We start from the raw sequence: 26,458 nt of genomic DNA, 5'->3' as shown, positions 1-26,458 counted from the left end.
CTTCTTGTTCATCATCTCCCCACCATATGCCCAGGAACTCATCTGACTATATGCTTGAACAACCTATTCTTGAACTTATGCCGGAAATACCACATGAACCACAAGAACAACTTGATTCTGCTCCTAGAGATGTGAGATTTGGCAAGGTGTTTGTGAGAAAGAAGGCGGTTGTTCTTGAACCTATGCAGGTCCGAGAGTCCAACTCAGGTTCCTTGAATGAGGTAACAATTTCTGACTTTGCATTACAACTTGAAACTAAAGTTGAGGAGGATACTAATGACCAAGACCTTCTAATTGCTATTAGAAAAGAAACCAGAGAATGTACAAAACGGCCTCTATACCCCCTTGAACACTTCTTATCATTTAAAAATTTCTCGCCACATCACCGAGCCTTCCTTGTAAGTCTTAATACCATCACCATTCCTACTACCTTATCCGAGGCATTGCCTAATGAAAAATGGAAACAAGCTATGAATGTGGAGATGGGAGGCATTGGAAAAGAACAAAACTTGCGAATTGGTGAGATTACTGGCGGGAAAGAAACCGGTGGGTTGCAAGTGGATGTATACAGTGAAATACAGGGTAGATGGATCAATTGAAAAATACAAGGTACAGTTTGTAACCAAAGAATACACTCAAACTTATAGAATTGATTATCTAGAAACTTTTTCCCCGATCGCAAAAATGAACACTGATAGGGTATTGCTATCACTAGCCACTAATTATGGCTGGAAATTGCAACAATTTGATGTCAATAATGCATTCCTACATGGAGAGCTAGAATAAGAGATTTATGATTTATATGGAAGTTCCACCAGGTTATGAGAAGAACTTGGTTGATCATATGGTGTGCAAATTGAAAAAGGCTTTGTATGGCCTTAAGCAATCACTTCGGGCATGGTTTGGAAGATTTGCAAGAGTTATGTTGGTCATGGTATACAAACAAAGCCAAGGAGATCACACACTGTTCATTGAACACTCTCCATCAAGGGGAGTGTCACGGGAATGAATGTCAGTATTCCTAATCCAATGAGAATTAGGAAATACAATGAGTTCATAGAAGAACGAGAGAAGGGAGATAATTTAGAAGAAATTAGAGAAGGAGAGACAGAGAGATGTAGAAAAGGACTCAGAAAATCTCATATCATTCAGATGCCCTTCCAAGTGAGACTTGAGAGGTAATATACTCAGTAAGGTAGGCGCTACCACAAGAGATTCCTTCCTGCCCAACGGTTGTAACAACATATTTTGTCCTATTTAGGCCCCTTTACACATGGTTAGCTATGTCTAACAAACAACTAACAACATCTCTAGAAACTACAGCAATAGCTAGAAAATGCCACAATAAATAGCTACAAATTACAACAAAAATTAAAAATGATCGCTAATATGGAATGGCTACCATGACATTTCCCCCTCCCTTAGCAAATTTCTTGTCCTCAAGAAATGTTGAGGAGATTGGCAGCCCTCGGAAACTACTTTAGGAGGTCCGACAGGTACTCCTAAGTGCTGCAATCAGACGAACTATCCTGCCATTTTACCAGCACTTGAATCAATGGAGCCTCATGCTTGTAAATCACCCTTCTTTCAATAATTGCCTCCGGTTCCACCTAGTTGTTAGTCTCTTCAGAAGTAAGGGTAGGGTAGTGCTCACCAGTTATGCTCCCACTGAACTCTTTAGAAGAGACACATGAAATACCGGATGGATTTGGGACCCGGTTGGTAGCCTTAAACAATATGCCACCCTTCCTACCTTGGGCTCTATGGGAAAAGGCCCAAAATACTTGGGACTAAGTTTGGTTATTCTCCCCTGAGTGATTGACTTTAAATGTGGGTACCTCAGTCTCAAGTAAACCTCATCCCCTACAACAAACTCCCTCTCACTTCTTCTCCTATCAGTTGTCTGCTTCATTCAGTTTTGAGTAGCAGCTAGTTCCTGCTTCAGTTGTTGTGATACCCTTTTTCGTTGCTGAAGATAGTCATCCATTGTTGCTACCTTAGTGCCTCCTTCCACGGCTGGTAGGATAAGGGGTTTGTATCCAAATAGAGCCTCAAAGGGGGACATGTTGAGGGAGGAATGGTGACTGGTGTTATACCACCATTGAGCCAAAGATAACCACCTATGCCACTCCTTAGGCTGTAAGAGGCAATTGCACCTTAGGTAGGTCTCCAAGCTTTGATTCACTCGCTCAATCTGCCCATCTGATTGAGGATGGTATGCTGTTGACATGCTCAGTTTTACTCCTAAGGCCTTCATAAGTTCCTGCCACATCGAGCTAGTGAAAATCTTGTCCTGGTCGGACACAATGTACTTAGGAGTCCCATGCAACTTAACTACTCGGTCTAAGAAGGCCCTCGCTACATCTTGAGCCGTGTAAGGGTGAGTCAACCCTATGAAATGAGCAAATTTTGTAAAGTGGTCCACTACCACGAAAATGTTGTCTTTTCCTTCAGATTTGGGTAACTCCTCCACAAAATTCATGGACACATCTGACCAAGCTTGGCTAAGAATCGGCAGTGGCTGTAATAGCCCTGGGTAGGCAATCGTTTCTGACTTACATCTCTTGCAGGTGTCACATGCTATCACAAACCTCTTCACTTCCATTCTCATTCTTGGCTAGTGGAAGCACTGCCTCACTCTCAAGTAGGTGTTCTGCACTCCCGAGTGCCCACCCAAGGGAGACTCATGCAAGGCTTGCATGATTTTACCCTTGGCTCTACCTTATCTTCGATCACCACTTTCCTTTGATACCTTAGCATTCCTTCCACTAGGGTGTACTCGTCTACCTTGGGGAATCCCATTGACAACTTTTCCAACAGCCCTTTTACCTTCTCATCTCCTTTATAACTGTCAACCGCCTCTTGGTACCACTCCGAAACCACCAAAGTTATGGCTGTTGTGCTCCCTTCCTCGTGGCGCTGGACATTTTCCCTTCCCTTCCTATACTATATGGTATAATCAAGGCCCATCAGTTTAGACATGCCCTTCTTCTGTAGCTAAGTATGTAGTTTCTGTTATAACAGAAACTTTAGGCTTTCATGATCGGTCCTAATCAGTGTTCTAAAAATCGGGCTAGGCGCCCGCCTAGGCGCTAGGCGGCCACTGGCCGCCCCGAAATTGCCCTAGTCTGGCCTCCTAGGCGCCGGCCCGAGTAATCGGCCGACTTGGGTGCCTAGGCGGCCCAGGCGGCGCCTAGTCGGCCAGCGCGCCTAGGGCTTTTTTCGGTTTAAATATCAATTTTTAGGGCTTTTTTTTGCTAAATCATAAATCAAACGATTCAAACCTGTTAGCGTCTCCCCCTCCACTCTCTTCTCACCTCAACGCTGCTACCTCAACGCCGCCAAGCTTCATCGGCCCGCCAGTAGCTCACTGCCGTCGCTGCATCCAGCTCCATCCTCGCCGCCAAGTTTCATCATCACCGCCTCTTCCCCGTCGCGTCCTCCTCTTCCTCGTTGCCTCAGCATCGTCACCTCCGCCCTCGTCCTCATCGTCGAGCTCCATCTCTGCCGCGGCAAGGTCCATCTCCGTCCACTCGTAACCCCTCTCTCTCTCTCTCTCTGTTTTGCGTTTGCTGCGTTGCTGCGTTTCTGACTTCGTTTTTATGTTTTTTATTTTTTATTTTATTTCATTTTTCTTTTTTATTAGATTTATATTTAGTTTTTATTATTAATTATATATATTCTTTAATATTTCCAAAAAATTTGCTGCTTGCTTATAGACTTATAGTATATTGATGTTTTTATTATTGATTATATTTCTGTTTTTATTATATTGTAAAACATAAATTATTTTGCTATTTTATTATCTTAATTTGAATCATTTGATTATTTTACAGCCATGAATCATGATATGTTATTGTTATTTTGAATACTAAGTGAGGTTATTCGTTATATATAGGTTTCTATTGCAAGTTTCTTCAATTAAATTAAAAATGTCGAATGGGACTCGAAGTACAGGAGCATCGTCTGATGCAGCTTCGGTTTTTAAAAGGAAATCCAATGATATTGGATGGGAGTATGGAATGTTAATTGATCCGAAGAATATGGATAAAGTTAAATGTAAGTTGTGTGGTAAAATTATATCTGGCGGAGTTTACAGAATAAAAGAACACATAGGTCATATTTCTGGAAATGTTTCTGCATGTCCAAAATCTTCTCCGGATGATCAAGCTAAATGCAAGAATGCTATTGCCGAGGCAAAGAGTAAGAAGAAGAATAAGAAGAAGGAGGAAGATTTGATGAGATCTTCTGTTAATATTTCTGAAGGGGGGGATGATGAAGATGAATTGAAAGAGTTAGGTAGCAAAAAAACGCCCCATACTCTTAGCCCTATGGATAAGTTTGCAACCTCCATCAGTCCTGAAACTTATTTGACGAAAAGGCAACAAAATATCAATGAAGCACTCTTCAAAGAAAGAACACAGACTGTTCGTGAGTATTGTGCTAGATGGGTGTATGAAGTTGGTATTCCTTTCAATGCGATAGATCATGATAGCTTCAAATTGTTTGTTGAGGCGGTTGGTCAATTTGGCCCGCGCTTCAAACCTCCTAGTCAATACTAGTTGAGAGAACCGTTGTTAAAGGGAGAAGTGGATAGAACTAAAGAATTACTAATGAAGCATGAAGAAGAGTGGGCACAAAATGGGTGCTCCATTATGACAGATGCTTGGACAGACAGAAAAATGAGGAGCATCATGAACCTATGTGTTAATTCTAATGCAGGTACTGTTTTTTTGTCTTCCAAAAAGTCTTCAGACGAAGCACATACAAGTGAACTCATTTTTGAATATGTGGACAAGTGCATTGAGCAAGTTGGCTCACAAAATGTCATCCAAGTAGTAACAGACAATGCTGCCAACAATATGGGAGCAGCAAAATTATTGAAATTGAAGAGGCCAAATATCTTTTGGACATCATGTGCTACTCACACTATCAATTTGATGCTTGAAAGTATTGGAAAACTACCGAAGTTTAAAAAAGTCATTGATCAGGCCAAGAGTTTGACGATCTTCATTTATGCACACCATAAGACATTGTCCTTAATGAGATCATTTACAAAGAAGAGGGATATTGTGAGACCGGGAGTTACTAGATTCGCTTCTTCTTTCCTTACTTTGCAAAGTTTGATGGAGAAAAAAGCTCAAATGAGGACAATGTTTACTAGCTCTGAATGGGATGAGTGCAAATGGTCAAAGACTGTTAAAGGGAAAGCAACATATGCTACTGTGATGAGCATTACTTTTTGGAATGGTGTGAATTTATGCCTCAAGGTTTTTGCTCCTTTGGTGAAGGTACTTCGAATTGTTAATGCAGATAAAAAGCCTTCTATGGGCTTTTTATATGGAGAGCTTAAGCATGCAAAGGAAGCTATTAAGGAGGCCCTAAATAATATTGAGAAGAACTATCAGCCTATTATTGAGATTATTGAAGCAAGGGTAAAAGATAGGCTAGATAGTCCACTACATTTTGCGGCTTACCTTTTGAATCCCTATTACTTTTTTAAGGATATGGGTATAAAACTTGATCATGAAGTCATGGATGGATTTTTTAACTGTGTGGAGATGTTTTATGATGCCAATGGTGAATTGCAAGGTCATGTTGTAAATATTGAGTTGCCAAAATATACTCATAAAGAAGGAACTTTTGGAAAATTGTGGGCAACTCAAGAGTGTGCAGAAAATGATGACAATTATAATCCAAGTATAAAATTTATTTAATCATTTTCTTAACTTCTATTGTGTATAAGTTTATTTACTTTATACTTGTTTGACCTATGCAGTTAAATGGTGGATAACTTATAGAAATCACACTCCAAACTTGCAACGAATGGCGATAAGGATCCTTTCATTAACTAGTAGTTCGTCTGGTTGTGAAAAAAATTGGAGCACTTTTGAAGGGTTAGTGTATACTTTAAAACGTTTTTAATACTTTAATTTCATTATTCCTATCATTTAAAGACTTAAAGTGATATTACTTTTATTTTATTTATGTAGATACATACGAAGAAAAGAAATAGACTGGATGTGCATCGATTGAACAATCTTGTCTACGTCCAATTTAATGCAAAACTGATGAACAAGCAAAAGAGAGAGAAGGAAAGGAATGTTGATATGTTACTTGCTAGTGATGCCAGCAATGCACAAGGATGGATTGTTGAAGGAGGAGATGATGAAGAAATTGATCCTGGTACGGGGCTTACTTGGGAAGTGGTTGGTGAAGCATCTGGAGCAGACGAGATGCTTCAACCTCGAAGAAGTTCTAGGATGAGAGAGCTTCATGAAAATGATTTCCAATCAGAAGAAGAAGAAGATGAGCAAGAGCTCAATGAATTTGATTTTGAATCTGATGAAGATCATGTATTAGAAGAATATGGAGAGGAAGAAGTCTAATTAGATAGTTAGATACTTAAATTCTTCAAGTATGGTTTATGTTGCATTATTGTTGCTTTTATCTTATTGAACCTAGAATTGATCTACAACAATTTGTTTTCTCATGTTTAATTCTATATTTCACTTGTCATTCCATTATTGTTGTATTTTTGGTTTATGTTGCATTATTAATGCTTTTTAACTTTGATTAAATTGAAAATAACATCAAATTACATCACAAAATTTAAAAAACAAAAAAAAAAATAGCAATTTTTCTAGGCCCCGCCTAGGCACTAGGCCCCAGCCTAGCGCCCAACTAGCGCTTAGCGCCTTTTAGAACACTGGTCCTAATTATGAATCTTCCCCTTTCCAGATAATGCCTCCACTCGTCAACAGCCATCAACACTGCTATGAATTCCTTTTCATAGGTACTAAGTCCCGCATGCTTAGAGCTCAAGAGCTAGCTCAAAAATGCTAATGGCCGACCTTCTTGTACCAACACCGCCCCAAAAGGTTTCCAGAACAAAAGGTTTTGTGAAGTCGAGCAGTCCTAGGACTGAAACCCTGCTCATAGCCCCCTTTAGCTTTTTGAAGGCCTCTTCAACCAAGGGACCCCAATTGAATCCCCCCTTCTTCAAAAAGTCTATTAGGGGCTTGCTAATGACCCCATAGTCTTTCACAAACCGGTAGTAATACCCGGTTAGTCCAAAAAATCCTCTTAGCCCCCTCACCATTGTAGGCCTTGGCCAAGTCACCATAGCTTCTACCTTCTTTGGGTCCGTGCTAACACCTTCTCAGGATATGATATGCCCCAAATATTCAACCTGTCATTGCCCAACAGTACACTTAGATTTCTTAATAAAGAGATGGTTAAACCTAAGGATTTCAAGGGTAATCTTTAGGTGGGACATGTGTTGATCAAAAGTAGGGCTATAGATGAGGATATCATCAAAGAAGACCAATATAAATTTTCAAAGGTGGGGTTAAAAAATTTTGTTCATAACGATTGAAAAGTAACCGGGGCATTAGTGAGCTCAAATGGCATCACCAAGAATTCAAAGTGCCTATGATGGGTTCTAAAGGTTATTTGGTGATGTCTCATCCTAATTTGGTGATAGTCCAAGCGTAGATCAAGCTTAGAAAAGAATCAGGCATTGTGTAATTCATCTAGAAGGTCCTCAACAAGGGGAATTGGAGACTTATCCTTGATGGTCATGGCATTGAGTTGGTGATAATCCACACAAAATCACCATGATCCATCTTTTTTTTTAACTAGCAAAATAGGGGAGACAAAAGGGCTTTGGCTAAGGCAGATAATAGACTGTTGAAGCATGTCCCTAACTATTTTCTCAATCTCATTCTTTTGAATTAGAGAGTATCGATAAGACCTAATGTTAATAAGTTCCATGTTTGGCTTTAGGTTTATGGTGTGGTCAAAAACTCAAGTTGGAGGAAGGGATGTGGGTTCAACAAACAAATCCTCATAATCTGCCAACAGTGTATTAAGAGAGTCTAAGTGATGTACCTGGTTGGACATGCCTTGAGGTGTGCTAACTATCAAGAACAGGTCTCCTTGCCCCCTTGGTTCGGTCTGGCCATCCTCTAGGGCCACAATTGAGAATAGATGTGCCAATTGACTCCACTTCCCTTTGATCACCTTTTGCAATCTTTTTCCAGAAATCATTTTGCACACCCCCATTTCTTTTCCTCCCAATGACGTCATCTTCCTCCCTTCTCTCTCAAAGGAGACCTCCATCCAGTTGAAGTCAAAGCTAATGGGGCTAACCCCTATTATCCAATCAATGCCAAGTACTACATCACAACCCCCTAACTGTAGCAACCTTAGGTCTGCCTCAAACCTTTCTCCTTGCATCTCCCACCCAAAGCCACTACAAGCTGAATTACTCATCACCCGACTCCCGTTGGCCACTATCACGCTCAAGGGTGGGGTTCCCGTGAGCTGACACTCAAGTCTTTTGGCTGTGCTTTCATTAAGAAAGTTGTGGGTACTCCCACTATCGATTAGAATCATTAAATTGCACCTGTTAGCTTTCCCTTCTACCTTGATGATTTTATTGTTAGCTACCTCCTTCAGGGTGTGAATTGAGATCTCTCCATTATCTTCCTCTCCATCCTCCCCCGTTTCCTCTTCCTCTACTCTCTCGGGATCCTCCTCCTAATCCCCTTCAAGAAGCAGAATTTGCCTCTTACATTGATGCCCAATGTGGTACTTGTCACCACATCGAAAACAAAGACCTACCAATCTTCTCTGCTCCCTCAACTACTCCCCATATGGAACCGGGCCTGAGCCTCCAGCAGCCCTCACACCTTAGCAACCTTTTTCCATATCCCGGTGATAGCTCCTTCCCCCAACAGGGGTCATTCCTAGCACTACTCCTTTCTGTTGCTGCCTTTGCCTTTTCATTAATGCTTCCACTAACATTTCTTGTAGTCGAGCACTCTCAAAGGCTTGCTCTACCATCCTTGGTCTCATCATCTAAACCATTGGGCGTAGCTTCTCACTCAGGCCACTCATGAAGCTTAACACAAAGTAAGCTTCTGATAAGTGGGGATTGTGACAAATCATGAATGATCTTAATTCCTCAAACCTTTGCAAATAAACCCCTACATTCCTTGTTTGCTTGAGCTTATTAAACTCTTATAATGAATCCGCCATACTCGTCTCCCCGAATCACTCACACAATTTTTCAGAAAAATCCTCCCATGTATTGTCTTCCCTTACGCTAAGGCACCCTTGAAACCAAGCATCAACTGCTTCATTGAAGTAAGCAGTGGCTAACGTTACCCTCTGGCCCCTAAGGACGTGCCAATTGAACATCCTCTCGCATTTCCGCAACCACCACTGGGGGTTAACCCTTTCAAATGTCGGTATCTCCATCCGGGGCATGGGAAACCCTGGGGGATGGGCTCGAGGCTGCATGTTCCTTTCTCTACCCATAGCTCCTTCCAGTCCTTCCTCTGGGTATACCTCAATCTCCGAGGTCCCTTCCATCCTATTAGTCCCATTCCTCGATAAAATGGGCTCATCTCTTTCTCGGGGAGGAAAATCAGGAGCCATTCTCACCGTGTTTTGGCGAGTGAAGATGATCATGAATTGATGCATCTGCGCCCCCATGTCTTCTCGCAGCCACGCCATGGACCCTTCTAGTCTCCGTTCCATTCCCTCCAACGAACCTTCCAGCTTGCGATCCATCGCCATGATTGCCTCATGGTTCCTTTCTCCGCCAATCTCCAGTTAGTCAATCCTACTTTGGACATCTGACACAGTTGAGCTCATTTGTTGCAACTATGTCTCGAAGTTTTTCATGCGGATTCCTTCTGCCATGCGGTCACCCAACAGCTTCGGCCAAGAACTGATGCTAGAACTGATGCTATGGTACCAATTTGTCACGGGAATGAATGTCGGTATTCCTAATCCAATGAGAATTAGGAAATGTAGCGAGTTCACAGAAGAACGAGAGAAGGAAAGGAGATAATTTAGAAGAAATTAGAGAGGGAGGGAGTGAGACAGAGAGATGTAGGGAAGGACTAAGAGTGAGACAGAGAGATGCAGGGAAGGACTAAGAAAATCCCATATCTCATTCAGATGCCCTTCCAAGGTAATATACTCGGTAGGGTAGGCGTCGCCACAGAAGATTCCTTCCTGCCCAACGATTGTAACAACATATTTTGTCCTGTTCAGCCCCCTTTACACGTGGCCAGCTATGTCTAACAAACAACTAAGAACCTCTCTAAAAACTACAACAATAGCTAGAAAATGCCACAGTAAATAGCTACAAATTACAGCAAAAATTAAAAATGATCGCTAATATGGAATGGTTGTCGTGACACTCTTACCTCTCTTTCCTCCCCATTTTCAAGTTGCTGAAGGCTGGCAAGGGGTTACCCATCGCTAACTTTCAGCAATAGATCTTCCCATTGTTGGCCAACACCAACAATGGGGAAGAGACCCCGTCTTCTCAATATATATTTATATACACACATCTGGCTCACCCTTCACCAACGATCTCTCTATCTTCCTCTGTGTCAATTGATTGTTAATGGTCTGTCTCTCTCTCTACACACACACACACACACACACACGTTTGAACACAGATGCAATCTAGGTCCACTAGAAACCAAATTTGGCTTCCTCCATGAAACCCAAATGGCGTGGGCTCTAATCAAAGCCCATGTTGGTTGTTCTAAATCTGTTTTTTTATTTTTTGTTATTTTTTAATAAAGAGAAAGAGAGTAGAAAGGGGATGGCATTTTTGGATTTTTAAAAAAATTAACCATTGTTATTTGATAGCAATGGGATATGTGTGCGGTAATTAACCTAGAGGGAAGTCGAAGCCATTATTGAAACATGAGAACAATCGAGGCAATTTAGGCAAACCTTAGGGGTGATATGTGAAATTTACCCTTCTATCAAGATCAAAACCTATCCTAACTAGCATTCTAAAATATAACCTTTTGAAAACTAAGTAGGAAAGAAACAAACAAAAAAAAAAAAATCCAAAACAAAATAACAAAATATAATCTAAAATATCTTTCCTATCTTGTTCCCCATCAAATTCGCAATAACATTCACAAAATTGTCCAACCACCTAATTTCAAGTGAAATATCCTCCACTTTATTTTCTTCTAGTAGGATGTCGGATTTCCATATGTAGAAGATACATTACCTTATAATTTAACAGCACCAAAGTCATTACTAAAATTTGGATATTTAGAAAACAGTAAAGAAGAGTGAGTTTTCATTGACAGAAGAATAAATTGACAGTCAACAATAACACACTAAGCCTTAACCCACTAGGTGGATTGGCTACATGGATTCCACCTAGCTAATCATCTCTATCCATGGTCATATCAATAAATAAATATGGAAGAATCGTGCAGAATGATGATGTGCATGGATACTTACTAGAGATATCTGGAAAGCTTGTAATATAGTTGTTGGTTCTGCACTGACAAGATGATTTTCAACAATGTATTCAAGAAACTTTTCACCTTTGACCTTGACATTATCCTGTAATTTCAACCAAATGAAAATATTATTTATTAAAAACGCAATACATAAGTACAACACATCATTGTTTCTTACATACCTCAAAATGAAATTGTGCAAGGAAACCAACGATATATTCTTTAATACAAATAATAAGGCCTTTCAAGCCCAACTGTACTATTCCTTTTCATCAATTTGTGATGGACCCAAGGCTATCTTTATTTGCTAGAAAAGATTTTTGGGGATGAGAAGTTATGCCATGGGATGAAATGGCAGGATCATATGTACCTTGTAATTACATGGGATAATAAGTACAATGATTGCTTAGGATCGAATATGGTTAGTAAAATTAAATCGAGCGTTGATTAATTTGCTTCTTCATTATATAGAGACTCATAATATTTGAGGCCTCTTGTTTTCTGTGTTTCAATGTGCATTATGTCACAAGCTTAATCTTTAAGTACCCATGTGACACCTAAGCTTCTTGATTCCTTCACTGAGAAAACCTAAGTTCAGCCTTACTCTCTCAAATTGTAGTGTAGATCAAAAGAAGAAAGAAGAAAATGGCAAAGGAGACACTCGAGAGAACCCTAGTAATCTCTAATTTCTAGATTCTTCTAGTATCATCTAGAATATCGCAGAACATATAGGAATCTCTAGAAATTTTTACGGTCAAGGTAGGACCTTTATTATAAGTAGTCGAGATTTAAGTTATCTGAGCAACTCATAATAATAGGTGATGTGAGCTTTTGTGATTGATTTTTGGGATTATGGACTTATGCTTATCCAAACCAAAGGGACAAAAAACTGTTCAAAAAACTACTCCTCCTTGAACAATATAAAATATTGGGTGCAAGAGGAATATGAACACTTTTGAGAGTGCAAAGTCAAATTTTCTTACAGAACCATTATTAGTTTCTCTATCCCTGTGGTTAATGGAGGATTTCTCCCTCTTTCCTCGATTTTTTTTTTTTCTTTTGCATTTTCTTGACAACCTTTCCTTGTAAATGATGTTTTGCGCTTTGTATTTTTGCCACCTTTTGCTGATTTCTTCATACATTTTGTTACTGAATATTTACTAAAAATAAATAATATTATTTTAAAAAATAATTACCAACATAGCATATAACTTGCCATCTCAACTGCCATGTGGACTATTCTTCGCAGGTGGTAAGGTGAAGCACAAAACTGCTAGTTGAACCAGTTGTTCTCTGCTTGACATAGAACATCTGGTTCAACCAGTAGTTCTGTCCAACAAGCACAGAATTTTTTCCAAGTGTTCAACAATTAAGGACTAGTTAAAAATTATTATTAGTTCAACCAACTGTTTTTCTTTTTAAAAAAGATACAAAACAATGAAAGCCCTTTTTAGCAACATTATCCCTTCTCATTTTCATGGTGGCGGAAGCCACGTGATCCTTCCAAAAGCAAAAATTGTACGAATCCCAAAGAAAACATCAACAGATAACAGTCTCCACAATGGCTGCAAACGCAACGCTCTGTCCGGTGGCTTTCACAGCCAAAAATGTTAACCTATTGTTGTTTTTTTATTTTTACTCTCAGAGCATTTCTAGCTTTCTTCTATACTTTGACAGTGTGTGTGTGTGTGTGTGTTTTCATTTTGCCTTCATTTGTAAGCCACAAAGAGAGTTTTCTATCCAATTGGGTATCAAACACACTCAATAGGAGTCAACAACAACAACAATAACATATCCAGCCTTTATCCCACTATGTAGGGTCGGCTACATGAATTCTAAACTTCCATGTATTTCTATCTTTTGTCATATCTTCATTGAGATCCATACACTTCATATCAAACTTTAATGTCTCCCTCAAAGTTTTCTTAGGTCTGCCTCTACCTCTTTTTTTGATTAATTGTTCCATTTCATCAACTCTCCTCACAAGAGCGTCTCTTGGTCTCCTTCTCACATGACCAAACCATCTTAGTCTAGTCTCTCTCATCTTCTCCTCTATTGGCACTACTCCTATCTTATTACGAATAACTTCATTTTTAATTTTATCTTTTCTTGTATGGCCGCACATCCATCTTAACATCCTCATCTCCGCTACATTCGTCTTTTGCTCATGTTGGTATTTGACTGTCCAACATTCTGAGCCATACAACAAAACTGGTCTTATAGCTGTCCTATAGAATTTTTCTTTCAATTTTAATAGGATTTTACCATCATATAATACCCCCGATGCATTTCTCCATTTTAGCCAACCTGCCTTAATTCTATGTGTGACATCCTCGTGAATTTCTCCATCTTTTTCAATCACTGATCCCAAATATCGAAAATGGTCTTTTCTTTGTAAGATTTGGTCTTCCAATTTTATTATAACATCCTCCACTCTTGCATTCTTACTAAATTTATATTCCATATATTCTGTTTTCTTTCTGCTTAATTTAAATTCCTTAGATTCTAAATTGTTTCTCCATAACTCAAGCTTAGTGTTCACTCCTTCTTTTGTTTCATCCACCAACACTATGTCGTCTGCAAATAGCATACACCATGGCACCTATGTCTGAATATCTTTAGTGAGTTCATCCATTACTAAAGCAAATAAGTATGGACTTAGTGCAGAACCTTGGTGCAATCCTATTGTAATTTTAAACGGTTCAGTATCCCCTTCGCATGTTCTGACCCTTGTCTCTGCATCATGATACATGTCCTTAACGGCTTGTATATAGGCTATTCGGACTCCTTTCTTTTCTAAAATCCTCCATAATACTTCTCTAGGGACCCTATCATAGGCCTTTCTAGATCTATAAACACCATATATAGGTCCTTCTGATGATCCCGATACCTTTCCATTAGGCGCCTCAGTAGGTATATAGCTTCCATTGTTGACCTACCGGGCATGAAACCAAACTGATTTTCTGAGACCTCTGTTTCTTTTCTGAGCCTCTGCTCTATTACTCTCTCCCAGAGTTTCATGGTATGGCTCATTAACTTAATTCCTCTGTAATTTTCACAGTTTTGAACATCTCCTTTGTTCTTATATATAGAGACCAAAGTACTCTTCCTCCACTCATCTGGCATCTTTTTTGATTTAAGAATCGCGTTAAATAATTTTGTTAGCCAAGAGATACCCTATTCTCCCATGCATTTCCATGCTTCTATTGGTATATTATCCGGTCCCACCGCCTTATGATTTTTCATCTTTTTTAATGCTTGCCTTATTTCATTTGGACTTATGCATCAATAAAATGTATAGCTCACGTTCTCTTCGGAGTTACTAAGATGTCCCAACCTAACTCTTGTGTAGCCATCATCATTGAATAATTTTGTGAAATACTCCTTCCATCTCTCCTTAATCGCTCCCTCATTCACTAATACATTTTGATTTTCATCTTTTATGCATTTCACTTGATTTAAATCCTTTGTTTTTCTTTCTCTTGCTTTAGCTAATTTATATATATCCCTTTCTCCATCTTTTGTATCAAGTCGTTTATATAGATTCTCGTATGCTTTTGATCTTGCTTCACTAACAGCTTTTTTTGCTGCCTTTTTGATTCTTTATAATTTTTTTGATTTTCTTCATTGTTGCACTGATATACAACCTTATAGCAATTTTTCTTATTTTTAATTTTCAATTGCACTTCTTCATTCCACCACCAAGACTCCTTAAGGTTAGGGGCTCTACCATTTGTCTCTCCAAGCACTACCTTTGCTATGTTTCTAAGGGCATTAGCCATTTCTCTCCACATTTGGTTTGTCTGTCCTTCTCCACTCCATTCTCTTCTACCCTTTAATTTTTCTTTGAAGATTAGTTGTTTCTCCCCCTTTAAATCCCACCACCTAATTTTTGGATTTTGTTTTATGTGATTTTTTCTCTTCCAATTTCTTACTTGGACGTCAAGTACTAGAAGTCTATGTTAAGTAGTCAAACACTCTCCCGGTATCACCTTACAATCCCTACAACATATCCGGTCCTCTTGTCTCACGAGGAAATAATCTATTTGGGTGCTTAATGTGATATTTTTATATGTGATTAAATGTTCGTCCCGTTTTTTGAACCTAGTATTGGTTATGGTGAGCCCATATGCCATTACAAAATCTAGAATAGACTTACCCTCATTATTAATTTCCCCGAATCCATACCCTCCATGAACCTTTCTATAGCCGTTTCCGTCTCTACCTACGTGGCCATTTAAGTCATCTCCTATAATTACTTTCTCTCCTCTTGGTATCATTTGTATGAGTCTTTCTAGGTCCTCCCAGAATTTTGTTTTTATCTCCTCACCTAACCCCGCTTCTGGTGCATATGTACTAAAGATATTCATAGTCATTCTTCCTAGAATAACCTTCACCATAATAATCTTATCCCCTATTCTCTTTACATCCACTACCTCATCTACTAAGCTTTTATCCCTAATGATCCCCACTCCATTTTTTGCTCGATCATTTCCTGTGTACCATATTTTATATCCATTTTCTGACAAAGTTTTTGCTTTTTTCCCTACCCACCTCGTCTCTTGAAGGCACATAATATTAATCTTTCTCCTAATCATCACATCTACCACTTCCATAGCTTTGTCTGTTAATGTTCCTATGTTCCATGACCCAATCCTTAATCTATGATTTTGATTTTGGCTTTGACTTTGAATTTGATTTTGTTTTTTATTTTGTTTTTGGTTTTGGTTTTGATTTTGATTTTGTTTCTGGTTTTGATTTTGATTTTGGACTAACTTCTTTACCCACATCCGTCCAAGCAAATGCGGGAACCCTTGCTCATTTGTCACTACATCCGGGCGCCGATGCAGTGGCCCTAGCTCACTTGACACTACACGCAGGCAGTGTAGCGCGTCGCTATGAAGGGTTACGCCCACGCTCAAACGTTTTTTCATAATTTGTCTAGAATTCATGTTTTGGATCCGACTAGGTTTTATGTTGGCTGTCGGCTACCTAACACAACCCTCCTCCTTTGTCCGGGGGGCTTGGGACCGGCAGGAGTCACAAGATAGCAATTTCACCATATTGAGTGCCTTGACCGACTCATTCCAAGCCCAAATTGGGTTTCAACTATTGTTTGCTATCAAAGATTTGGGTGGTGTTGATCTTTTATATCTCTTTTAACCATCTTCTTCTTCTTCTTCTTCTTCTAGATAAAAAGTAGTAGTTCTAGATAAAAGTTGCTGGTCCAACCAGCAGTATTTATTGCCCCTTAATTTGTTCAACAATTACAAATCTTTCTAAAGTGTTGGGCAGAACCCTTAGTTTAACAAGTGATTCTATCACATGCAAAACCAACAGTTTTGTGCGGTGCCATGCTACATGTCAATTTTCCCAACGTGGTAGCTGAGGTGGTTGGTTGGATGCTAGATTGGTATACCTTGTATTGGAAGATACGTTGGTAATTATTTTTTAAAAATAATATTATTTTAGTAAAATTCTTTGTTACTTATCCAAAAATTAAAAAAAAAATAAAGGATTAGAATTTCACAGCACCACCAACACCAAGCCTTAATTTCACCAGGTGGGTCAACTAGAAAGATTACAGCTTGCCAATCCTCCTTATTTATGACCCTATTTTCTGCAAGACTGCTATATCTCATGTCATGCATAAAAGTTTCTCACCAAATTCTGTTTGGTCCAAACTTTTTTCATTCTTAGAATGGAACAAGTATTTAACAAAAGAGATAGAAGAAAGCCAAGAAAAATTTAGTGGGAGACAATTAGATTTAATTGTAGTTGACCCTACACAGTGTGATAAAGGTTTAATTTGTTGTTGTAGATTGTGAACGTTTTTCTTTCCATCCACTCATTCACAATTGCATCTTAATAGTGTCTTGCATATTGCATATTTATCTTTAATAGACTGCACTCCATTCTTATAACTTAACAACATGAAAAACAATTCCAAGCCTTTATCCCAGGTTCTACCACTGCAGGGCCCAATCATAGTCAAAAGAAGAGTTTTAGACGTCCATGAGCTCTAGACGTCCATGTGCCTTTGTTCATGGCCATATCTTCTATGAGGTATATCCTATGTTATGTCTAAGAGTTTCCAACCAAGTTTTCTTTGGTCTTCTCTTTCTTTTGCTACAAGTTTCCTTCATTTCATTCACTCGCCTCACAAGAGCTTCTAACAATCTTTTTTTAACATGTTCAGGCCATTTTAATTATGAGTCCACATCTTATTTTCAATAAGCGCCACTCTTAACTTTATTTTATTTGTTCTTGTATGTTTGCACATCAGACGTAAGATTTTCATCTCAATTACACTCATTCATGTACATATTGACACTAAACTACCCAAGATTTTGAGCCACATAACAAAGATGATCTTATAACCACTTGATAACAATTTCCTTTTATGGCCTGTTTGGTGCACAGATTAAAAGGGGCTATTACCTCCTAGCATGATAATCCCATGTTTGGGATACCATATAAGGTGGGATTAAAAGTGATGACATGTTGAACCATTTTCCCCTTGACATAGAACCTCAAACACCTCTCTCTCTCTCTCTGGTTGTCGATGACTCCTATTAGCCTTTCTTCTACAATTGTTGCCCCCCCCCCCCCCCCTCCCTCTCTCTATTTGCCAAAAAACTAATGGGATTTCAACAACTCCAACCACAGTAGTTGGAGCCTTTTTTCTTTCTTTTCGGTTATCTTATTATAATTATAATATATACAAGGGTAATGCTAACCATTGCCCTTAAGGTAATGATTAGTAAATGCACTTTGTTTTCAGACAAGATTTATTTATTATACCTTATTTTCACTTAAAAAACAATTTTATGGTTGATAAAATGTTGCAAAACACAATACCATCAACCAATTCGAGTGTTTTGAGATTGAAAACAAGATGCAATAAATACACCTTGTATGAAAACAAGATATATTTACAACTTAACCATTGTCCTCCGGTCAATGGTGAGCATTACCCTATATATAAACGATTATATATATATAATTATATGAAAATATAATCTAAAAATGTAATTATATACATGTAAATATATGAAAATATAATTATATAAAATGTATACAGATATATACTTAAACATAATTAAAGGGTAAATGGGTAATTTAGTCATTTTCCATTTAATACCAAGTAATACATCATTCATATTTTCACATGCCAGAATGGTATGATCATAACTTCATGTAATACCTGATGTACCAAACGTGAGGACAGTATTATTTAGTCTCATTACTATTTTATTTCATCTTTAACTTTATCCCAACACTATTTAGTCCAAATACCAAATGGAGCATTAGTCTTAAGAGTAATTTCACGATCAAATAAAATGTTGGATGCATTTCTCCACATTAATTATCCTACCTTGATCGTATCCGTAACATCTTTCCAAAATCTCCCATTCTTTTTTAACAAATGATCTAAGATATCAAAATTGATACTTGTTTGGAATACCCCAATCCTATTACTTAAAAACAATTACTATTTTACAGGATAAATAAATGCATAAGGTATTTATTTACTAATCAAGATATATACACACAAACTATATAAATATAAAAAAAACATATTACAATATATAATTATTAGATAATAAGGTGAGATTTTATATTTATTAGATATTATAATTAGCAATATGAAGAATTCATTTCATAAACTTTCCTAGGGTCTCTGTAAGTTTCAGAGCATTTCAGTTCATCTCCACAGAATTCATTTTTTCACCAAGAGAAAACAAGAGAACCATTAGAAGTAAAAATACAAGCTACATACCGAAAGTTGAAGAACTTCACATAGTTTCAATATCTCAGGTTTCAGAAGAGCAAGAAGATTTTTCTGTGGGGAAGCATGGCTGGTATTTAGAGTCTGGTTTACAAAAGCATCTGACACAGGTATATGAGAACCATTATTGGCTGGAACTCCAGAACCCCCTGCAGAATTAACAGAAGTAGTCAGAAAACATAAAATATGGAATATTCTATCTACAAAAATGTAAAACTTACTCCACTCAGAACAATGTTATTGGAGGAAAATGAATTATTTTTCATACAAAAATGCAAACTTATTCTCCTCTCAAAAGAAAGTTTTAGGAGGAAAATGAAGTAAGGGCATCTCCAGTGCAAGAGATTCTCCACTTTGCAAGGGTTGGGGAAAGTTTGTCACGGTACACAACCTCACCATTGCTTTACAAAGAGACTGTTTCCATTTAAATCCATGATCTTCAAGCCAAAAAAGAGCAACCTTAACATTACTACCATGGCTCACCTTCTTAGAGGAAAATGAATTCATCATCTACTCCTTATCCTAACCAAGTTACGGAAGATAGCATAACATCCATTATGTCAATTGATTTCTAAAAGTCACATTCACAATACAAATCCACGCAAAAGAACAATGTGCCATAATTTTATGCTAGATGCCCTTCCAAATGCAACCCCTTTCAAATGCAACCTTCTAGTGAGGGAATAATAAGATAAAGTTTCAACACCATCTTCATATGTTAAAGTTTCATGGGATAGAAATGAAAGAACATGATTGATATGAAGATAAAATACCAACACCTTTTTGGAGGAAAATGAATTATTTGAACAAATTTGCAACATAAATAATTTCTGACATTTACCTCCCGTGTGTCCCGGAGGTTCTTCTCTAGGTGTGGGCCTCGAATCAGGTCTACTGTTCACCAACTTCTTGCGTTTCTTTGCAACTTCATCAGTTTGAAACCCTGGTTTCTTTTGTAACTCATCAAAATACTGGATTCTTTTCCTGTTTCTCTGTCCTGTCCCAGACAAATATCTCCAACGAGGATATCTTTTCTCCAACAGCTTTGACCAAAATTGATGAGGTTCTTCCTCATCAGTCAACTGAAATTGTAGCTCTCCAAACAATGGGGCATCCTTTCTATAATTAGCCCCAACTTGTTGAACTTTTATAACAAGAGAGTTTCTCGTTTGTGTATCTTCAGCATCCTGACAGAGTAAAGCCAAAAACTCCCTTGCCACATCTTTGATGTGTGAAGTTTCAAAAGAAATGCTTTTACTGGAAGTTATGGTATGACCACCATGAAGCTCATCCAGCTTGTTAAACAAATATGAGGCCCCCCACATGAGCAGTGTGTGACTAATACTGCTGCTCACATTCTGTAAATTGCTATCAAGAGTCAGATCGTGGGTGGCAAGGTCTAGGACTTTCTCCTCCACTGTATAAGATGAATAGAGGCGGAATACTTTAATTTGTTCCACAGATGAATCAATTGATAATTTGTTTAGAGCTCTTAAATCATTTGAGGGAGTCCAGTCACTATCAAATATGACTATGGCATCCACAGACGACAGCTTGATGCTTGGAACGCAAGCACGCTTTTCTAACAAAAACACAAATTTTCCACTACCCATGTCATTGAACTTGTTCAGAGCAGCTTGCCTCTTTGAAAGGATCATACCACGATCAACACGTTCAAAAGAATCTGGACCAAATCTGTATGCCAGAAGCTGCTCCAATATATTTCCAATCATATCCTTTTCAGAACCACCAGTGGACTAGCACAAAACAATGCATTCAGTGAGATCAAGATCACAATTCTGTTTAGAGAGGTGCGTGCACCAGGAGGGTGGCTGAGACAGAGAGAGAGAGAGAGAGAGAGAGAAGGGGGGGGGGGAGGTGGAAGGCAAAGAAAATCTTGAAATTTATATATACAGATATGTACATACCAGTTCATTGCAGTTACTTTATATTCAGACAATGAATCGAGTTAAGCTAAGAATTAGTGCACTGTATATTTTCATATCATCTAAAACTTCATCACTTTTATAGCAGGTAATCATAAAAGTTATATTACAAAATATTATCGCCAACCTTATTGATTTGAGGACACTTTATATTAGAAATGATGCCAAAAGTTTGTTTCATCTTCCAAAAAAAGAAAATTGAATAACAAAGTCACCCTTGAAATTGTCACAACCCTGGGGTAATCTTGTAATTACTTACCTCTTATAAACTTTGGGGGGGGGGGGGGGGGGGGGTTGTAGAAGGTGAGAAGAACAGTTGTAACAGCTAGAGTAGGCTATTAGATGGTTAGAGGAGTTCATTGTACGGCTAGAGGTCCTCTTAATAAGAGACCTACGGCACATAGGAGGATTTTACCGGTTGATTGAATGAATGACTTCCTCCCTCTTGATCTCTCTCTCTCTTCTCTCTATTCTCTCCCTTTCTTTCTCTCGTTCTTACAATCAGTATTACCAAATTGCCAAACCTAATTCAAGGGCCTGACAGAAATGACATTAACAGGTTTAAGGTACCAATATCATGCATCAAATTAAGATTGGATGCCCCCAAATGATACATGAAGATGTTGAAGATCATCCATTGGGGAAGCATCTACTTAAGCATGGCCAAACAAAATGTTAACCAATTAATGACCACATAAAAAGCTTCATTGATTACCTAGTAAATTAGAAACCAAGATTTTAGACAAGAAAGGAGTCCGAATTGCTTATGTACAAGTTACTGAAGATGTGTATCACAAATCAAAAACCTGTGGACAAGATACTGAGGCTTTTCAAATTACAAAGGGATTACATTAAGCATCTGCATTAAGCCTTTACTAATTTTCCCTAGCAATGAATTAGCTCAATAACATATCCAAGCATAGGTGTCATAGAGTATGCTATTTGTAGATAACATTTTGTTGGTGGATGAGACAAAAGAAGGCATGAATACTTAGCTCATGATATGGTAGAGCATTTTAGAATCTAGAGGTTCTAGGTAGCAATGTTATTAGTATCGCACAATACACAATACATATAGTATGATTCAGTTCCTTATAATACTCAACCCCACTGATAAGAAACAGAAAGTAAATTGCATTTTGCTTTGAATCACATGTAACATATGATATCATAAGATACAATTCACAATTAAAAAATTAGGCCATGTTAAATGACAAAGATGATTGTAGTGGTGCTAGTAATAGAAATTTTGAAGGGGAGGTTAATTAGATATAAATTTAGTCATCTTTTCTAATTTATGGACTCATGAATTATGTCAGACTTATGGTCAATATTAGAATCACTAATAGCTTATTTTAGTGTCATACATGATATCAATATTGTTAAACTTAGGTTAAAATTACTATAAGTATTGTCTTCATGCTATAGGTATAAACATCTTTTAGATTATATTTTTATGGTATTTATCAAATTGTTACTATATCTTACGGTATAATATGATTTACGATTTACCAATTCACTATATGTATCTCAATTTGACAACTAGGTTAAGTAGAGTGAAAACCAAATATATGAAATGTAAGTCTGGTAAAAATATAAGTGTGGATGATGTAATGGTAAAAATAGAAATCAAGTTACACCAAGAAAAGGTCCAATTCAAATACCTTTAATCAATCATCCAAAAAGACAGAGAGATTAATGAAGATATTGCCCATAGAATTAAGACATGATGGTTAAAATCGAAAAGAGTGTCAGGTTTTTTAAGTGATGTTAAGATTCCATTAAAGCTAAAAAAAAAATACAAGATAGCTATAAGACCAACTTTCTTGTATGACACAAAGTTGGGTAGTAAAGCACTAAGATGAGAATGTCAACATGGAAGTGCAACCATATGAATAAAGATAAAATTAGAAATAACATTGTTTTTAATAAGGTTCGAGTGGTTGCTATTAAAGATAAGATGTGTGAGGCAAGATTGCAATGATTTAATCATGTGAGAAGAAGACCAATAGAAACTCTTGTGAGAAGAGTTGGTGGAACTAAACAAGAATCTACTAAAAGAGGTAACAAGAAAACCAAGAAAATTTGGTGGGAAACACTTAGGAATGAAATTAGATATAAGGGCGATTCATGTAGTTGACCCACAGGGCAGGATAAAGGGTTTACAGCAGCAAGAATTTTATGGATGTTTTAAAAGGGGGTACACACATGCATTACATAAGCATACCAGAATTTCATGTCATAAGCATTTCATTTGAGACAAAATACCACTACTAGCAGGCTGTACCTTCATCATCATCATCTTCATCTTCCTCTTAAGTGGGATTAGTTAGGGTCTTAAAACAATTTTTTAAAGCTTCTAGAGTGAATTTCATTTACTAATATGGACAATTTAATTAAAAAGGGAACAAAAGGGCATAAAGAAATATCAATTCCATCCCCCAACAAGAGACGGGGGAGGGAGGGAGATAGTTGTTTATCAAGGAAACAACAAGTATTCATTCTCACACACACACCTAATTCTTGTTTGGGCAAATGCCATTTCAAAAGCCATCTTATGATGTCATACACTAAAAAAGAAAAAATCCAACTTTCTATAATAACCAATACCAATTTATTGATAATTTAAGCGAAGGGAAACTATGCACTATACATTGTAAACTTTACACCAAGAAGTTAGAGAGGAAATTTGTTTGTATTAAATCTATAACTCCATATATTGTGATTCTAAAATGCAAATATGCAATTCCATGGATGCCATTGTAAACTTTATTCAGATGCATCGTAATAAGAGACCTTAATTTAAGAATTGATGGAACAAACTTTTCCTAATGCTTGATGGTTTGTTTTAATTTTTTTGATATAAGACTATTAATCAAAACATGTATCTTGTTAACCTTATTATTATCTAGCATGTTTTTGCTATTTAACAAAAACTACTATACACAGACATTGAAAATTATATTTTTGTATGTCCCCACCATGCCCACCAAGCAATGCCCTAAATTTTGCAGAACCTCCATTTCAGCATGGTCTATGTGGCGTATTGTGCACCTTGTGTTCCCATATCCATGCTTAGTGTAATCTTATTACGTGTTTTGTTTAATTTGTTGACTCATTTTAATGAGTTCGCGCAACAGCTTCAAGGTTTTCAAAATGTGAATACATTGGGAAGTTTGATCGATGATATACAAGTAAATCTAGTTGCAAAATCTTTTCATTTCTTTGCACACCACCTCTTTAATATTTGGCTTAAACTAAGAGCAGGGCAGGGTAGGTTTTCTACATTGTGGGATGCAATTGAGTTACAGAAAGGGTCAGGATGTGGTTGGGATTGCACATAGGGTTGACATAGGGACAAGAGTCCCTGATCCATGCCTGCCTGTTGTGATCCCTAACCACAACTAATCATTGCTGAACCTTATAGAGTTTGTCCATTTGGGAACATAGGTAAATGCTTGATCAACTAATCATTTTCACAGTAAAATAAGATATCAGGTGAATATCTGAACAAATACTAAAAAGAAAAGAACATGGAAACATGCAGAATTCATAGCCAATTAAAATAAAATAAGAACCAAAACAGCTAATTCATCACAGTACAGGTGAGCAAGAAACATGCAGAATTCATAGCCAATTAAAATAAAAAAATAACCAAATCAGGTACCTGAAAAAGGATTACTACCCTTAGCCCTTTAATCTCAGAAAGTACTGCATCAAGAAGTTGTAACTTGCCACTTGCTTTTATTCCCACATCCATAAACTCAGCCTCAGGACGACCATTAGTTAAGAAGTTTAGAAGAGATAGATCCACAATGTAGGGGTGATCACAGCACTATCAAGAAGAATCACAAAAGCAATGCCTCAAAAGGTTGATAACAAAAGGCAGTCCTTGTGCAACTACAGTAAACCACAAGCCTCTATTTTTAATAGAAATGTGATTACAAACAGGACAAGATAATATACAACAGAAGTTCAATTATTTCAGCAGTAGCTACTACATGTCTTTTTCTAGCCAGTGAACAAAGAGCAAGGAAGCAATGGTGAAGGCAGGGGACAAAAATTAGTTATACTGGAGCAAAGTTTCTGCAACAGAGTCAGCTTTCTGAATCTGATTGATGGAGCATAACCATAGAATATGTACATACAAAGAAAAAAGGTGCAACAATGTACAACAGTTGAAAGAATGCCATGCTCGTATGCAATAATGTAGGGATATCAAATCAAACCTTCCGTGTAAAAATAAGAATGTCACGAAGAGCCCCAACAGGATCATTTCTCAAATTTGACCAAAGAGATGTAGAATTCGAAAGAAGAGCATGACAATATTGCTCAAGTTGCACATCGGATATCAGAACTGGAACCCAATATTCTACAAACTTAGAAGAGTCAGGTTTGCAGTCATACGCAATAAACCGTGATAATCTCTTCCTTAAATAATTTAAGTCAGTTTTAGTGCCATTCCCAGAGTCCACATCACCAACTGAATCGAGCAATGACAGCAGACTTAAATGTTCAGCCACAGAATCCTGTAAATTCAATATGGTTGTTATCAGTCACATCCATAAACTAGTATAAAAAGGAAAGGACTGCCTCACCTTTAATTGATTGTTGAAAAGGAGTATTCTAACTTCAGCAGTCAACCATTTAATTTGATCAAAATGTTTTGATACCCCTCTGTCCTGGCATTCATCAACTATGATAGTTTCCCATCTAAGGCCTTTTATCGCATCCAGATCCTGCAAAACAATAGCAAGCGTCATGTAGATGCTTTGGCAATTGAACACATAAATCACTAAAGAAGTTTCTCCCAGACAAAATAAAACTGAAAGAAACTAGCAACAATAAATGTCAAAGATCTCATTTCCATGAGAATCAGAAGAATCTAAGCACAAAAATCAAAATAAAATCTTTTAACTCAACTTAACACTGACAACTAATGCATGTAATGTGTTTAAGAAACCTCAAAAGCAATAAATCTTTCAATATCCAAAGATGTACCTCAACAACAGCTTCAACTGAGGATAAAAGCACTTGGAACATGATGCAACCCCCTTCCTCATAAAACTCAAATCTCCTGATAGTTCTCCTATTATCTTTATTTCCACTGTAAACTATAACATCAGTGGATGGCGCCAAGCGTGAGAACTCAGCTTCCCACAGGGAAAGAGCAAGGGAACTTGAGATGATGAGGAATGGCAGATTACCACTGGATGGCAAGGATAGAATAAACAAGACCACATTGGTTACTCGCTCCTGGAGATAAAAGGACAGTTAGATCCATTTCTAAAGTATGTGAAATGCTTAAATTTCCAGCAAAAGAAAAATAACTATAAGAAAGAATAAAGACAAGTGGGGGGCAGAAAAGAAATCCGCAAGTGATTTATGAGAGAAACCACATTACACTTATGAGAGAGAAATGA

The 26,458-nt window shown here is 37.6% G+C and overlaps 1 protein-coding gene across 6 annotated transcripts in view; it reads right to left on the bottom strand.

The window, feature by feature from the left end:
* LOC127797958 (helicase protein MOM1) overlaps positions 1 to 26,458 on the bottom strand; it is a 121,600-nt gene that overhangs the window by 23,435 nt on the left and 71,707 nt on the right. For all 6 annotated transcript variants that reach the window (XM_052331196.1, XM_052331197.1, XM_052331201.1 and 3 more), the window contains 7 exons: positions 26,037 to 26,291; positions 25,634 to 25,774; positions 25,265 to 25,564; positions 24,703 to 24,870; positions 19,931 to 20,846; positions 19,081 to 19,238; positions 11,296 to 11,400 (listed from right to left, as the gene is read on the bottom strand). In XM_052331196.1, the coding sequence (XP_052187156.1) occupies positions 11,296 to 11,400; positions 19,081 to 19,238; positions 19,931 to 20,846; positions 24,703 to 24,870; positions 25,265 to 25,564; positions 25,634 to 25,774; positions 26,037 to 26,291 (2,043 nt within the window). The remainder of the gene's footprint in view (positions 1 to 11,295; positions 11,401 to 19,080; positions 19,239 to 19,930; positions 20,847 to 24,702; positions 24,871 to 25,264; positions 25,565 to 25,633; positions 25,775 to 26,036; positions 26,292 to 26,458) is intronic.

Source organism: Diospyros lotus, chromosome 3 (assembly GCF_014633365.1).
Source record: "Diospyros lotus cultivar Yz01 chromosome 3, ASM1463336v1, whole genome shotgun sequence".
In the NCBI taxonomy this organism is placed as follows: Eukaryota; Viridiplantae; Streptophyta; class Magnoliopsida; order Ericales; family Ebenaceae; genus Diospyros; species Diospyros lotus.
The sequence above is the reverse complement of the archived record's forward strand: the minus strand, read 5'-3'. Positions and strand labels throughout refer to the sequence as shown.